Source organism: Aptenodytes patagonicus, chromosome 25 (assembly GCF_965638725.1).
Source record: "Aptenodytes patagonicus chromosome 25, bAptPat1.pri.cur, whole genome shotgun sequence".
In the NCBI taxonomy this organism is placed as follows: Eukaryota; Metazoa; Chordata; class Aves; order Sphenisciformes; family Spheniscidae; genus Aptenodytes; species Aptenodytes patagonicus.
The window spans coordinates 1,375,486-1,390,306 of NC_134973.1; the positions used below are offsets into that span (position 1 = coordinate 1,375,486).

At 66.0% G+C, this 14,821-nt stretch overlaps 1 protein-coding gene and 1 long non-coding RNA gene across 4 annotated transcripts in view; one reads left to right on the forward strand and one right to left on the reverse strand.

Annotated features, from left to right (window-relative positions):
- Positions 1–3,469: 3,469 nt before the first annotated feature.
- Positions 3,470–14,821, forward strand: part of ONECUT3 (one cut homeobox 3) — a 30,695-nt gene continuing 19,343 nt past the window's right edge. Inside the window, exons 1-2 of one of the 3 annotated variants that reach the window (XM_076359548.1) lie at positions 3,470–3,497; positions 10,235–11,170. In XM_076359548.1, the coding sequence (XP_076215663.1) occupies positions 10,270–11,170 (901 nt within the window). In that variant the 5' untranslated portion in view covers positions 3,470–3,497; positions 10,235–10,269. Of the gene's footprint in view, positions 3,498–10,032; positions 10,059–10,140; positions 11,171–14,821 lie in introns of those variants that run through there. The other 2 variants (XM_076359549.1, XM_076359547.1) reach the window with 2 other exon arrangements.
- LOC143170887 (uncharacterized) lies at positions 5,652–6,744 on the reverse strand. The gene is made up of 3 exons (XR_012997112.1): positions 6,599–6,744; positions 6,042–6,135; positions 5,652–5,816 (listed from the first exon to the last, which is right to left on the reverse strand). It is a non-coding gene; the product is annotated as an uncharacterized LOC143170887 (long non-coding RNA).

Genomic DNA, 14,821 nt, shown 5'->3' on the forward strand with positions numbered 1-14,821 from the left:
GCCTGAACGCAGCACGCCGGGGCGTTGCACTGCCTGAAGATGCCTGGCTGAACCAGAGCCAGGAGCCTGCCAGCAGCCAGCGGGGAGGGTTCCCCTTCTCTGTAGAGATCGCGTGGCTGGGAGGTGAACCCTGAGAGGCCGTTAAAAAGCTCAAGTCTGGAATTGCTGAGGATTAACTGGCTTTTTTTATTCTCTGCTTGTTTTTTCATCGAACATCTTCTGCAGACAAGGAGAGGGAGGAAGAGGAGGGGAGGCAAGCGGGAGGGAAAGGAGGTGGGGAGGGGGAGAGAGTGCATTGACAAAGTGAGGTTATTAATTTTTCAGAAAAGAAAATGCATTCTACATTTTGAGGAGAAATATTGATACGTGCTTTAATGCTCCTTTATTTCTTTTGCTCTCTCTTCTTTCTCGCTGTATTTTTTGTTCTGCAGGTCCTGTGTTTTCATAAGCCCCTGTCCCCTTGCAAGCCCCCAAACACCTGAAAGCCTCTTTTCAAATTCACTTTGAAGCTGCAGTTATTTGGGGGGGGGGGGAACAGAAGCTCCCCCTTCCCAACACACTTAAATTTGTTGTATAATTAACATGAGACAAGTGTTGAGAGTGGAGCCCACAGCAAGAGATCTCCCCCGCCCCAGAGACCTCAGAGCCAGCCTGGGCAGACGATGGACACAAGAAAAGGATGATAACTTTGGGGTTTGCTCCCCAGGTCACGGCCAAGCCACCCGTGTAGGGACCAGGGGGACACCGAGCGCCAGCCAGCACCTGCTCGGGTGCTCGGTGCATCTCCTCAGCGGTTGCACCTGCTCCCTGCGGGTCCACATTGCCAGGCTTCGCTGTGCTGGGGCTCCGCAGGGGCTGCAGGTCTCCACCAGAAGGTCTCCAGGCCGGTTGGAGCTGGCACCAGCCTCCCTCACTTTCCCTGCTCAGGTCCCTGTGGACATCGTAGCTGTTCCTCTGGGTCTGCGATGCTTTTCCAGCCTCTTTTTGCTCTTCACTCTCTTCTGCATCTTTTTTTTCAGCCCTCTCCATCTGCTCCTCTCCTCTTTCCCTCTGCATCATTTAACTCACAACTGCTGGGGGGTTTTCACCCACCACCATTGGCTCCGCTGGCCCAAAGCCTCCATGAAATGCCACATGAAGGACTCCAGTGCCCGGGGGAGAAGGAAGAGCTATGAAATAACCTCCGCGGCCGGGTGACACGGGGGTCTGTTTGTACACCGGCCGGATAAATCAGCCAGAAGACTCCGCTGTGTCCGGAGCACACGTGTGTGCATTTAGCCCTTTATACGCTACATAAATGAAGGGCAGGAAACAAAAACTTCATCCATTAACATAATGACAGGTATTTCCCTGTTCTTAGGACGGGCCTAGTCAAGCAAAACACTTAAGTACATGATTAATTTGAAGTCTAAGAGACTTAAGCACATGCTTAAGTGTTCCGCAGCTCCGGACCTAACAACAGAGGTTTCTGCAGAGCAATCCACGCTCACGACATGTTACAGTGGTGCTTAGATGTATGGATTAAGGGTGCCATAAACAGTTGAGATATTCTGTTTAAACAATCATTTGTTGACAAGACTATTCTAAGCCCATCGAATCCCTAAGTGATAGATGTATGTTGTCTTTCTGAGTCTCATGCTGTATCAGCCATTGATTTTTTTCAGCCTGGATGCTAAGGTAACCTTTACCTGAGAGCTTAAGCAGAAAGCGGTGGGTGTATGCTCACCGTACCAGCCACTGTTTGCATTGCTGGAGCCAGGACAAAGCGAAGACTCAGCTTTGCATCCACCCGCATAGCATGAGGCTGCCCTGGACCGCTCCGAGGGCTCGGGACGGAGGAGCATGTCTGGCCAGTATCGCTCGGTGCTACAGCGCACAGGCTGCGGGGGGACAGCTGGGGACATCGGCTGAGGGATGCTTCCCCTTTCCCCAGAGGCACGAGCCTTTGCCGGGGTCTTGCTCCAACCCAAATCATGTCTTGGGGCGGTTTCTCATCCCCAACCCACCACGGGCCACCCCAGGGAGGAGCAGCCTTGTCCTGCCATCCATCTCCCCATTCAGCACCCACTTCAGGAGACCCACGGGTGCCCCGATGGCTCCATCCCTGCGTGGGCACCGTGTCGGGACACCCTTATTTTAATCACATTTATACGGTGTAACCAGGGGAAGGAATCTATTGACAGTCTGTCTTCACATTTCTGTCAATTCTTCCGGAGACATCATTAAATCCAAGAGCTGATCTTAATTTAACGTGTTAGCTAACGGGTAATTTAATTAGTTTTCAATACCCCCCAAAAAAAGTGAGGGGGTGGGGAAATGGGCTAAGTATTAAGGGGAGAAAAAAAAACAAACCGAGAGCAAGATGATGAACACATCCAGGATTCCCGGATCTGCACAGAAATCGTCTCCTCGGCCCCTTTGCCCCTTCTCTCTCACAAGAAAGAGCCCCGTTGCGTTTCCCCTTCTCCCCACTGTGTTCAATAATAAATGAAAATGGTAAAAAGCAATTCATACACAGGCTAAGCGTCTGGATTTATTATCAAGACAATTACACCGAGGAGAATTCCCGGAAAATTACTCTTCGAGGTCTTTCTCTGCCACCCCCTCCTAGTTTGGATAAATACAGCAGCAATTACTGCTGCGGGAGAGAGGAGGGCACGGGGAAAGGGGTGCCAGCACCTCGCACCCCAGCCAGGCTGGCTCTCGGGGTAGCATCTGCCATGGGGGTGGCTTTGTGCCCAGGACAGCGGTGGAGTTTGGTAGGAGGGGGTGGGTTTGGGGTCAGGGGATGCACGTTTCCCTTGGACAGGTCTGCGCAATGGGTATCGGCGACGGCCGGCCAGCGCTCTGTGTGCGTCTGTCTCTCTGCCCGTGTCTGTGTGTCTGTGTGTGTAATAGCCCTGTGTGGATATGAGCCACTTTGGATTATTTTAGTGACCAGCGCAGCATGACCCAAGCAAGCCGGGGTGGGCGAGGGGCAGGCCCGGGTGCCCCATCCCGCGGGGACCCGCTGCCTGTCCCCGCTGAGCCCCGGGGCGGCTGTTTGCTCTGCCTGGGGGTCGGCAGGTCCCCGCCTCGTCCCTGCTTCGTCCCCCGTTCCTGCCTCGGTTCCTGTTTTACCTCATCCCCGTCCCTGCCTTGTCCCCTTCCCTGCCTGTCTCCGTCCCTGCCTGTCCCCGACCCTGCTTCGTCCTCATCCCTGCCTCGTCCCCGTCCCTGCCTGTCCCCATCCCTCTCTCGTCCCCGTCCCTGCCTCATCCCTGTCCCTGCCTCATGTCCCCGTCCCTGCCTATTTCCACCCCTGCCTGCCCCTACCCCTGCCTGTCCCCACCGCTGCCTCCCCTGGGTCTTGCCGCAGGACGCTCCGCCTCGGGGCGCTCCGGGTCCCCGCAGCCCCGGGGAACGGAGGTACCTGTTGCGGGGGCTGAGCCGCAGGGACCGGGGGGGGCTCCGGGCCCGGCAGCCTCCCCCCCCCCCCCCCCCCGCACCCCCTCCCCGGGCCGCTCCGCGGTGAGGCCGGGCCGGAGCAGATCGCGCAGGGCGGGCGGGGGGGGGGGGGGGGGGCGGACGTACCTTCCCGCTGCCCTCGGGCTTGGGGAGAAAAGTCTCCAAAACGGGATCTTTTCGAAAAAGCAGAGACGCTTCCCGAGCCGGCAGAAGGAGCCCTGCGGCGACAGGAAAATACCTGCGGGAAAGACAGAGAAACAGAGAAAATATATATATAGCGCATATATATAAAATAAATATGGTCTCTTTCTATATAGATAGCCTTATATATATGATGTATAAAATAACTCTCTTGAATTTGCGTGCTTTCAGTGCACGGTGTGATGCAGGAACGCGCTGCAGCGCGGCAGAAAGCGCCCGGTTCCTCTCGTCTCCTCGATGTTTCACAACGCACCGGCACCGGCTCCGCGCCCCCGGCCCCGCGGCGAGGCTGCACTCACGGCCCCCCCGGCCCCCCCCCCCCCCCCCGTGAGCCCTCGGGGAGCCTTTGGGGTGCTCAGAGACTCGGGCTTGAGGGTCCCCGAAATGCACGAAGAGCGAAAAATGGAAGAGGGCAGAGGCGGGGGGAGCGAGGGGCATTTCGGAGGTCTGGGGGGCACCACCACCACCCCAGCCCCGCCGAGCACCGACGAACTCGTTGCATGTCTCACGTTGTAGTTTATGAATCCACCCGCACCCCAGCCCTGCTCGGGGACGGCCGGGCCCGACCGCGGAAAGGTGGAGAGGGGACGGGAGGGAGGGGAAAAAATGGGGGGGGGGGGGGAAATATATCCCCCACCTCGGAGCTGGGCGAAATCTCAGCGATTTTCACCGCTTTTCCCCCGAAAGCCCCGGCGGGGCCGAGGCCGCACCGCGCTGCTGCCAGGGTGTAAAGTTCAAGGCTGCCCCGCCGGGAATTTTGAAAACAAATTGCGGACGAAAGAGGCTCCCGGAGGCCCCCGTTGGTTTTCCCGGAGCTGGGGGCGGCGGGGGGGCCCGGCCCGGTCCCCCGCCGCGGGTGGGTGCGGAGCCCCGGGGGCGCACGGCCCCGGCCCGGGCTGAGCCGGAGCTCGGCGGGGCCGCTTCGTTCGGGGGAAACCTGCGGGGGTTACATCGAAAAGAGCAACCGCCCGTCCTCAAACTGCCCCCCCGGGGCGAAATTGGATGGAAACCCCCCCCCCCCCCGGCCCCGCTCCCCGCCGCCGCCGCCGCCCCGCCGCTCCCGGCCACCGAGTTTCAGGGCGGCCCAAAGTTTCGGGGTAAACGAGAAAAGTCTCCGGAAAGGCTGTGGAGGGGCCGGTTCTCCCCCACCCCCGCCCCGCCGCCCCACCGCTTGATTTCCCCCCGTTGCTGCCGCTTTTCGCCGCTCCCAGCCCGGCCCCGGCCCGACCCACCGAGCCCCGGGGAAGGCGGGCGGCAGAGGCGGGCGGGGGCGGGGGGGGCAATTCCCGACGGGCCCCCCGGTCTGTCCCTCTCCCTAAACGTCTCCGGGGCCGATTCTGCAGAGAGAGGGAAATTTTTCACGGGGCGGGGGGGGAGGGGAATTAAATATATATATATATATAATATCCCGCAAAAGGGGAAGGAAAAGAAGCGGGGAGCGTCGGGGAAAGGGCCTGATCTTGCAGCTAAAATTGTCTTAAAATAAAAAAAAAGCCGCCGAGGGCGCAGAGCGGTGGGGGGGGCGGGGGGGGTGCAGGATTTTTAGCAGAGGATAAAGGTCGGCGGGGAAAGGGCCGGAGTTTGTTCCCGGCTGGATTCCTGCCCGAAGCGCCACAAACCCCGGCGCAACGCGCTGGGCGCCGCGGGGAAACCGGGGAAGGGCAAATCGCACCCGAAAACGCAGGAGAGGCCGGAGGGGGGGGGGGGGGGCGGCGGGAGGTGCGGGGCTGCCCCCGCCCGCGGCCGCCCGGGGATGCGCGGAGGCAGCGCGGAGCCCCGCGGAGCCCCGGGGAGGGGGCGCGCAACGTGGACCGGCGGGGATCGGAGCTTCGGTGCTGGCGCTGCGCCCCCAGAAGCGGGTTTCCCCATATCCCGCTTTAATAACTCCGAATCCGGGCGGAACTTTTCCGGCGTCGCTGTTTTTTCCTGCCTTGTTTTGTTTTGGAAGCGAAAGCGTTTGAATCCCCTTCAAGAACCGGTATCAAAGTCTCTTTTTTTAAAAGCTATTGATTGCAAAAGTCTTATTTAAACCAACACATTTTAGTTTCTCACATTTTAAAACATCATCTGGGGCCCATTGTATGGAAAATCGATTAGCAGAAATTGCCACGCTCTTTGCCTCCCGCTTGATTGTTGTAAAATCGAGACATCCATAGGCAAGGGCTGGGCTGGGGAAGATTTGGAACCGAAATGAAAGGGTTTGCGAGGAATCTATAGGCACTAAATAATTCACCTGCCAGGCGATGGTGCTGTTATTTTGAAGCATTAAAGAACTTTAAGGAACTTGGGCTCCTACAGGGGCAGCGCTATGGCGGGATGCGCGGGAGCCACGTTGCCGGCTCCTTCTCCTTCCCTGCCCGGCAAAACAAAATGGTTTATCCCCTGCCTTGTACCTGGTCGCCGGCTGCAATAAATAGTGCCCGCAGGTGCGCGCCCCGCTCCTCTGGATGTATTTCTGGCCGTGTCGTTTGGGCTTTCGAGCTCTTCCTAAGCGGGGGGAAATAAATAAAAATAAAAATACAATAGATTTGAGCGCAAACCGCCGCCGGTGCAGCGCAGGGGCACGGCCCCGGAAGGCAGGGGTAGAGGCAGGGAGCGGGCAGCAGTCCTGCCTCCGACACACCTTCCCCCCGGGCGCCGCCCCGCCGCTGCCGCCGCCTCCTCCCGCCCGGGCCGGCCGGGAGCGGGGCCGCCTCTCCGGTGCGGGCAGCCCCGAGAGCCCCGCTCCGCCCGGGGGGGCAGCCAGGCGCAGCCCGGGGGGGGGGGTGCTGAGCGGGGCTCTGCGCTGGCAGGGAGGGTTTTTTGGGGGGTTACTGGATCCGCCCGGTTCCGCCTTTCTCCCCGCTCGTCCCGTCTAAGCGAAGCCGTCGGTCCCTCCGGGGGGGTTACGGGGGGGGGGGGGGGGGCGGGTGGAGGCTGCCCTGGGCCCGCGCTCCCCCTCCGCACTTACCGCTCTCCGCCCCCGGGTTGCCGGCACCGCCCGGCTCCTCTCGGAGCGCTGCCCGGGCGGCTGCGGAGGAGCAGAGGGATGGGAATTAAATAGGGAGAGGGAGCTCAGGAAGAAAGAGGAGGCGAGGGAAGGGATCAATAGCATCCAGCTGGCGAATGGAGACCGGGCCTCTCCCCCGCGCTGCGCCCCGGCCCATCGCCAGAGCCTCTGGGCGCTCCGAGGGGTTTCCCCCGGGCTGGGGCCGCCGCGGAGGCAGCAAACCCCGCCGGGCTCACGCGTGCCCGCAGCGGCTCGGGCCCGGCTCCGGACCCCGGGGCCCGGCCCGGGGAGCTCCTGCCGCCTCCCCGCTCCCCCGGCCCCGCGTGTCTCGGTGCCTCTCGCCTAATGATATTGCATCGATCGGGGAAGAGCCGGGGGGGGGGGGAGGGGGGCGCGGGGCTACCGCATTACTCAATTATGTCGCACTAATTACTAAAAAGTCCTCTCTTTTTTGTTGTTTGCTCGGTGCAAAGCCCGGCGGAGGGCAGAGTCCAGCGCCTGCCCCGGGGGGCCCCCGGTGCTGCGGGCCCGGAGGTGCTGGCGTGGGGGGGGGGGGGGGGCAGCGAGCCCGGCCCGGGGACGCTGTGCGGACGGCGGGCGCGCTGGGCAGCTGCAGGGATAGATCTATCGATGGGCGGTCGATGGGCCGGTCGATGCGCTATCGCCATTATTACACTCAATGAAACCCTTCCAGACGCGGCTGCTTCATCCCTGGTTTGTCCCCCACCTCCTCCTCGCTGCGCACCTCGACAGCCCCCCCCCCTCAGCATCCTCTGGCGCTGCCCGGCTCCAGGCCCCCCTGCCCATCCCTGCCCGGCTCCGGCCCCCCCCCTGCCCATCCCTGCCCGGCTCCGGCCCCCCCCTGCCCATCCCTGCCCGGCTCCGGCCCCCCCTGCCCATCCCTGCCCAGCTCCCGCCCCCCCCGCACATCCCTGCCCGGCTCCGTGTCCTGCCTGGAAGCCCCCCCGTGCCCACCTGGATATCGGGGACTTCGCCCCCCGCCGGAGCCCCCGGGACGCGGCTCCCTCCCGGTTTCGGGGTCCTGCTCATGGCCCGCGGACCCTCCCGGCAGGGACGCACCGGGGGTGAGAGCTGGGAGCGGGGCACGGACCGAGGGGGGCCGGATTCCTCCCACATGCCGGCTCGGCCGGGCCCGTCCCGGCTCCAGCGGGCTGGACCGCGGTATAAGGGGGTTACGGGGGCAGAAAAGGCGCTGAGGGGGGACCCCCGCTCCCCCCGGATCATCCTCTGCTCCACGGGTGACCGCCCTGCGCCCGCGTCCCGGGAACTTGCAGGGCTTTATTTTATTAAATTGAGCACTTAAGCGACTTGCCGGGGGCGGGATGGGGTGGGATGGGATGGACGGGGTGGATGGGATGGGACGGGATGGGATGGGATGGGAAGGATGGGGAGACATGGAATGGGATGGGATGGGATGGGATGGGGTGGGGTGGGCTGGATGGGGTGGGATGGGATGGATGGCCTGGGATGGACGGGTGGATGGGATGGATGGGATGGGATGGATGGGATGGGATGGATGCGCGGGGTGGGATGGATGGGATGGATGGGATGGGATGGGATGGGATGGGATGGATGGGATGGATGCGCGGGGTGGGATGGATGGGATGGGTTAAAATGCGCTGAGATCGGACGGGATGTTAATTTTGCTGAATTATTCGCTGCGAAGCCGGGTGGCGGGTGACACCCTGAGCACCGGCCCGCGGCTCCCGCCCCCAGGAGAGCAGGGACCTGCTGTCCTGCTGCTGCTGCCCCACACCGGAGCTCCCAGGCCCGCCAGGACGACCCTCGGCCGTGGGAGCCGCCTGGAGCCCGGCAGTGACCGGGGACCGAGCAGCCCACGCGAGGCTGGCGGGGCCCACCCGCGCGAAGCCGTGGATTTTATTTTTATTTTTTCGGTATGTTCAATAAAGCTTGAGAAACCGGCACGTCCCGGCCTGCAGGACCGGGCACGGCCGGGAAATGCCGGAGCCGCTTCAGCCGGCGCTCGCCGGGAGCCGCCGGCGCTGCCCGCCGCCCCGCGGGGTGGGGAGCCCGGCTCGGTGCGGCGGGGCCGGGGGCGGCTGGAAACGTGCCTGGGAAGGACACCGAGCCCCAGCCCGTCCGGTGGCCTAAACCCGGCTCATGTCGACTCTTCAGCCCGCCTTCCTCCCCTGCCTTTCCCTTTCCCTTTCCCTTTCCATTTTTCCTTTCCCTTTCCCTTTCCCTTTTCCCTTTCCCTTTCCCTTTCCATTTTTCCTTTCCATTTTCCCTTTCCATTTTTCCTTTCCATTTTCCCTTTCCATTTTCCCTTTTCCCTCTCCCTTTCCCGTTCTTTCTTTCCTTTTCCCCTTCTCCACCACCGCTGCCCAGGGCCCTGCAGCACAGCGCCGTATGCCGCCCCACGCGTGTCCCTGTTCCCCCCATCCCCGTGCCGAGGCAACCCCCCACCTCCCGGTAGCCTCCGCTGCCCGGGAGCGGGCGGCAGTGCCCGCCGGGGGGGCGGGGGAGAGGTGGGGATGCTGGGGACACGCGTGGGGAGACACGGGTGTGTGGGGACGGGCGTGTTTGGGGTAGATGAGGGCAGTTAGGCCCTTGGGAGGGACGGCGGGGGGAGCCCGGGGGGGGGGGGGCAGCGGAGCGGTGCTGGGGGGCGCCGGGGACAGGCGCATCCAGGGGTGGGGGCAGCCAGATGTGTTCACGGGTGGGGGGGGGGTCAGCCAGATGCGCGGGGGGCGCAGGTGGGCACAGTCGTGCAGCGCCGCCAGTTGCGCGCTGGGTGCCGGGTGCGGGGGGTCACCTCGGTGCGTGGGGGGGGTCACTCCGTTGCGGGGGGGGCACCCGGTACGGGGAGCGTCACCCCGGTGCGGCGGTCACCCCGGTGCGGGGGGGGGGGGGGGGGTGGGGGTGTCACCTCGGCGTGGGGGGGGGTCACCCCGGCGGGGGTTGGGGCCGCGCTGCGGTTCCGCCGCGTGCCGGGAGCCGCCGGCTGCGCTCGGCGCTCCCCCCGCCTGGCCCCCCCGCCTCGCACCGGGAGAGGTGGCGGGGGGGGGGGGGGGGGGGCGGCGCGGCTCCGTTCGGCGGGGGGGGCGGGGCGGGGCGGCGCTGACGTCACGCCGCGGCCCAGAGCGAGGCTGCCGGGAGCCGGCGGCCGAGGCGCGCCGCAGCCGCCCCGAGCGCACGCACCGCGCCCCGCTCCGCTCCGCTCCGCGCCGAGCCCCGCTCCCCGCTCCGCGCCCGGCCGCAGCCCCCGCGCCGCAGCGCACCGAGGCGGGCTGGGGCGGGCGGGCGCGGCGCATCATGCTGGCCTGACCGCGGGGCGCGGGAGATCGATCCCCCGAGCGCGGAGTCTGAATTAATCCGGGCAGCCGGCGCGGGGAGGGAGGGAGGGAGGGGGCGGCGGTGGAGGAGGAGGAGGAGGAGGAGGAGGAGGCGGCGGCGGGGGGGGGTGGGGGAGGAAGGCAGCGAGCGAGCGGGCGAGGCAGCGGCAGAGCCCGGCGGCCACCATGGAGCTGGCGATGGAGAACCTGGGCAGCCTGCACGGCGTCCCGCACTCGCAGCCCGCCGAGCTGCTGAGCCCGGCGCACGGGCGGCAGGGCTCGCACCGCAACCTGGTGCCGCACGGCCGGCCCGCCATGGTCTCGGGCATGGCCTCCATCCTGGAGGGGGGCGACTACCGCGCCGAGCACAGCCTGGCCGCCCCGCTGCACCCCGCCATGAGCATGTCCTGCGAGTCACCCTCCGGCATGAGCCTGAGCAGCACCTACACCACGCTGACCCCCCTGCAGCACCTGCCGCCCATCTCCACCGTCTCGGAGAAGTTCCACCACCCGCACCACCACCACCACCACCACCACCCGCACCAGCGCCTGGCCGGCAACGTGAGCGGCAGCTTCACCCTCATGCGCGACGAGCGGAGCCTGGCCTCCATGGGCAACCTCTACAGCCACTACCCCAAGGACATGCCGGCCATGGGGCAGCCCCTCTCGCCGCTGCCCAACGGGCTGGGCAGCCTGCACAACGCCCAGCAGCCGCTGCCCCCCTACGGCCCCGGGGGCCACTTGCCCAACGAGAAGATGCTCTCGCCCAACGGCTTCGACTCGCACGCCGCGATGCTGTCCCGGGGCGAGGAGCACCTGGCGCGGGGGCTGGCGGCGCCCAGCTCGGCCATGATGCCGCCGCTCAACGGGATGCACCCGCACGGCCACCCGCACGCCCAGCCCGGCGGCTCCCTCCTGGGCGAGCGGGAGCGCCAGGCCTCGGCCACCGGCTCCCAGCCCGGCGGCTCCGGGCAGGTGGAGGAGATCAACACCAAGGAGGTGGCTCAGCGGATCACGGCCGAGCTGAAGCGCTACAGCATCCCGCAGGCGATCTTCGCGCAGAGGATCTTGTGCCGCTCCCAGGGGACCCTCTCGGACCTGCTGCGGAACCCCAAGCCCTGGAGTAAGCTCAAGTCGGGCCGGGAGACTTTCCGCAGGATGTGGAAATGGTTGCAGGAGCCGGAATTTCAGAGGATGTCGGCGCTCAGGCTGGCAGGTAGGGCACGGCACGGTTTGCTGCCACGGCCGCCCGCCCCACGCCTCCGGGCGGGTGGGTGAGGGGGTGCTGCGAACACGCGTGGGGACCCCTCCGTTCGCGGGGAGCCATCGCGGGCTGGGGCTGGGGCTGGGCCGGGTGCTACCGACTTGGTTTGAAGCCTTTAGAAGAAAGGGAAGGAAATGATATTTAAGGCGAATGATATTTGAGGCGAATCCCCCCTTCCCGGGCCTGCTCCTGCCAGCGGGAATTGAGGGATCCCGGGTGGCGGGAGCCGGGAGCCGCCCGGCGCTCCCCGCCGGCTCCCCGCCGCCCGTTCGGCTGCCTCTAGCCCCGGCGGTGATTTCCCGCTCGGTCCCGCCCGCCGAACCGGCCCCTTGTCCCCCGGGCGGACCCCGGAGAGCTGCTGGCAGCCCCCGGCCCACGCTCCCTGCCGCCCGTGGGTGCGGGCTGAGCCGCGGCCCCGGCGCCGCTGGTGGAGCTCCTTCGCGGTCCGTTTGGCACCGCCGCTCGGTACCGGAGCCGCGCTCCGGGGAAGCTCCTGTCCGTCCCCCCGCTGCCCCATCGCTCCCCGCCGGGAACCCGGCTGTGGGGCCGGGGATGGGGCGGGGAGAGGCGGGCCAGGGCCGGGGCTGCGCTCCGCTCCCTCCGGGACACCGGCTGCCCTCGGGGAGAAGGCGCGACCCCCACCCCGTGCCCGCGGTGCCCGGCCCGGCCCGGGGGCCGGCTGCTGTCCCGCAGCACCGCGGGTGCGGAGCGGAGCGCAGCGCGGCGGCAGCGCCGTTCCCCGCGGCCGCCCCCGGCGGGGCTTGTTCGGCCTCGGGCCGGCGCTTGGGCCGAGGGTTCGCTGGAGAAACGCGGTTTTTCAGCGCGGCCGCGCTGTGGCTGCGCGGGGGCGGGCGGGGGTCGCGGCTCCGCGCTCCTCCGCGCTGCGCGGAGCCGCCGCGGGGGAAAGGGCCGAGGGCTGGCAGAGGGGTCAGCGCCGGGCGGGGACGTGCCCGGCCCGACCCGCCACCCCCCGGCACCGGGAGCCGCTCCAGCCTTTCCTCCCCCCGGCTCCGCCGCGCCGTCCCCGGCAGAGCCGCGCCGCAGCTCCGCGGGGCCGAGAGGGGGTGGCCGTGGGGTAAAAGACGCGCGTGTATGATTTATTTTTTTGTTTAAAAGGAAATCCGAGCTCCCCGTGGGGCCGGGCAGAGTCCGGCCCGCCGGGCGCTCCGCACGGCGAGGAGCCCGCCGTTATTTATGGAGGAGAGCAGCGTTCATATGTATTTAGTGTAATTCAGTTGCTCTTTAATTAGGGCAGGGTAGTGGCATCTTTTAGTTCCAGTCGATGCCCTATTGAAAAGCAGTTAATAGAATGCAAATTGTTCCTGGCTTTACAAGGTTCTGGTAAATAAAGATTTAAACACTGCCGCGATCGGCCGTTTAATGCCCCCGTTGTTCGGGATAATTGAGCAGCGGGTGGCTGGTTTCTGACTCGCCAAAATTTGAAATAATAACCATGATGGTGATCATAAAAATGCGGCCCCGGCTGGGGGAGGCTCGGGGAGGTCCCTGCCCGCCGGCCCGGCTCGGGCTCTGGCCCCGCTGCCATCGCTCCGCTCCTCCCACGGCGTCGGGGGAGGTTTATTCTCCCCAAAATGGTTTTTATTCCCCAGCGCCGAGATTTCCTCGGTCCCAGGGGCGCCTTGGAGGCATTATTTACGGAAATTAAACCCCCAAATTTCCTGGGGACAGGGTTTAATTCTTTGCTTTCTGCGAAGACAGGAAAAAAAACCCACACCAAAACAACAACCAACCACCCCGCCATGAATTCGCCCGCGTTGAACCCCGGCTCCCCACGCGGGACCCGGCCGCGGCCGCCCCACGCCGCCCCGAGCGGCCCGTGGCGGGGGATCGGCCGGGCCCCGGCCCTGGGGGGTGTGGGGGGGGGTGAGGGGGGCCGCCCCGACCTCCCCGCGGCCTCCCCCGGCCCGGCCGCTTTGTTCCCGGCTCCCGGCCCCGCTGCCGCCCCGCTGGGACCCGCTTTCGTTTCGCTCCTCCCGCCGTTTCTCCACCCGGGCCCGGGCGTGGGGCAGGTTTAAGCCCCTCGGGCTCAGCCCCGGCCCGGCTGCCTCGAGAAGCGGGGTTATAGGGGAGGGGGTCGCGCTGGGGGGGGGGGGGGCCGTGCCCGGCCTCCCCGATCGATGCAGGCGATCCCCCGCAACCCGACCCGCTCCGGGGCCGCCGGTCGAGCCTGCTCGTCCTTTCAGGCCGCGCCGGGCTGGGGAGCTGGAGGAGCCCGGAGTAGCCCGGAGGCCCGCGACCCCCCCGGCGAGCAGGGAAGGGACCCCTGCCCCGCCTGGGGAGCGATCGGCTTTTTTCCCCCCCCAGTGCAAGCAAAAAAAAAAAAAAAAGAGTGTTAGACAGGGGGCACGGCCGGGAGGAGGGCTGGCCCTGGTCCCCGTCCTGGTCCTGGTCCTGGTCCCGGTCCCGGTCCCGGTCCCGGTCCCGGTCCCGCCCGGCTGCAGGAGTCATCTGATGGATTAGTCCGAGTCAGTAAGTCGCGGATCAATAAACACGACCGGGCCCCTATAAATGGCAATTGCCGCTTTTCTCCTCTTTCCACTCCAGTTCCCCCCCTCGCCGCCCCGTCCGCAGATGAACCATTAATTATTCAGCCGGGACCCGGGCAGCGCGGCAGCCGGGGGGGCTGCGGCTCCCTCCCGCCCCGGGCTCCCTCCTGCTCCGTTCCCCCCACGGGGCTCCGCAAAATAGGGGGGGTCCCACGGGGAAACATCTGGGCGGCAGCTGGCGGCGCCCGGCCCGTCCCCTCGGGCCATCCATCTCTGTGACTCGCTGTCACGGCCGCAGCCCCCCCGCGCTACAGATGCAGCTCTACAAACTTCGGGATCCCCCCCACGAGGCCTGCGAGGGCCCGTGGGTGGCGGGGAGCTCCCACCGTGGCACCTTTGGGGGTCCCTGCTCGGCGCAGCGGGGCTTCGAGCCCCCACCCGCGACTCCCCCACCCGCCACCCCGGTCCCTCGGTGTCCTGGGGGCGAAAAAGGCATCGGCTTCGTTCTCGTGGGATCATGTGGGAAGCGGGCGCGCTCCTGCGCTCCCGTCCCCGCGTGTCCGCGGGGGGCGGTGGGTGCCTTCCCAGCAGGCGTGTCCCTGGGTGCCCTCCCACCATGCGTGTCTGTGGGTGCGCTCCCATCCTGTCGGAGCCCCCGCCGGTGGAAATCCCCTCCCCGCCACGGATTTATTCCGACACTCAGGACTGGGAAATTCGCTCGGGATTATTTCTCGGGAGGGCGACAACATCGTTGTGTCCCTTTCGCGACGCGGTGGCTCCCCGCTCTCCGCGTTCATTCGTCCTTAACCCGAACGAGCGCTCGGCTGACACATCCTCCCGTGTTTTTCCCCGAGACGCGTGTCCGTGCGCGAAATTCACCCGCCTGCGTGAAGCGTTCGGGCCGCGGGTGGGGTGTGAGACCGGCCCAGAGGAGCCGGCTCCGCTGGGACCCGGCCGCTGCCCGCGCCCCGGGAAGGCAACGCGGTCCCGAGTGGGCTCCGCGGCCCCGGGGATCGGCTGTTTCTGCCCCAAAGTGTTTCCCGTGGCGCGGGGCCGGGGGATCGCGGCCGCGCTGCCCGTGGGAGCCGGCGGCCGG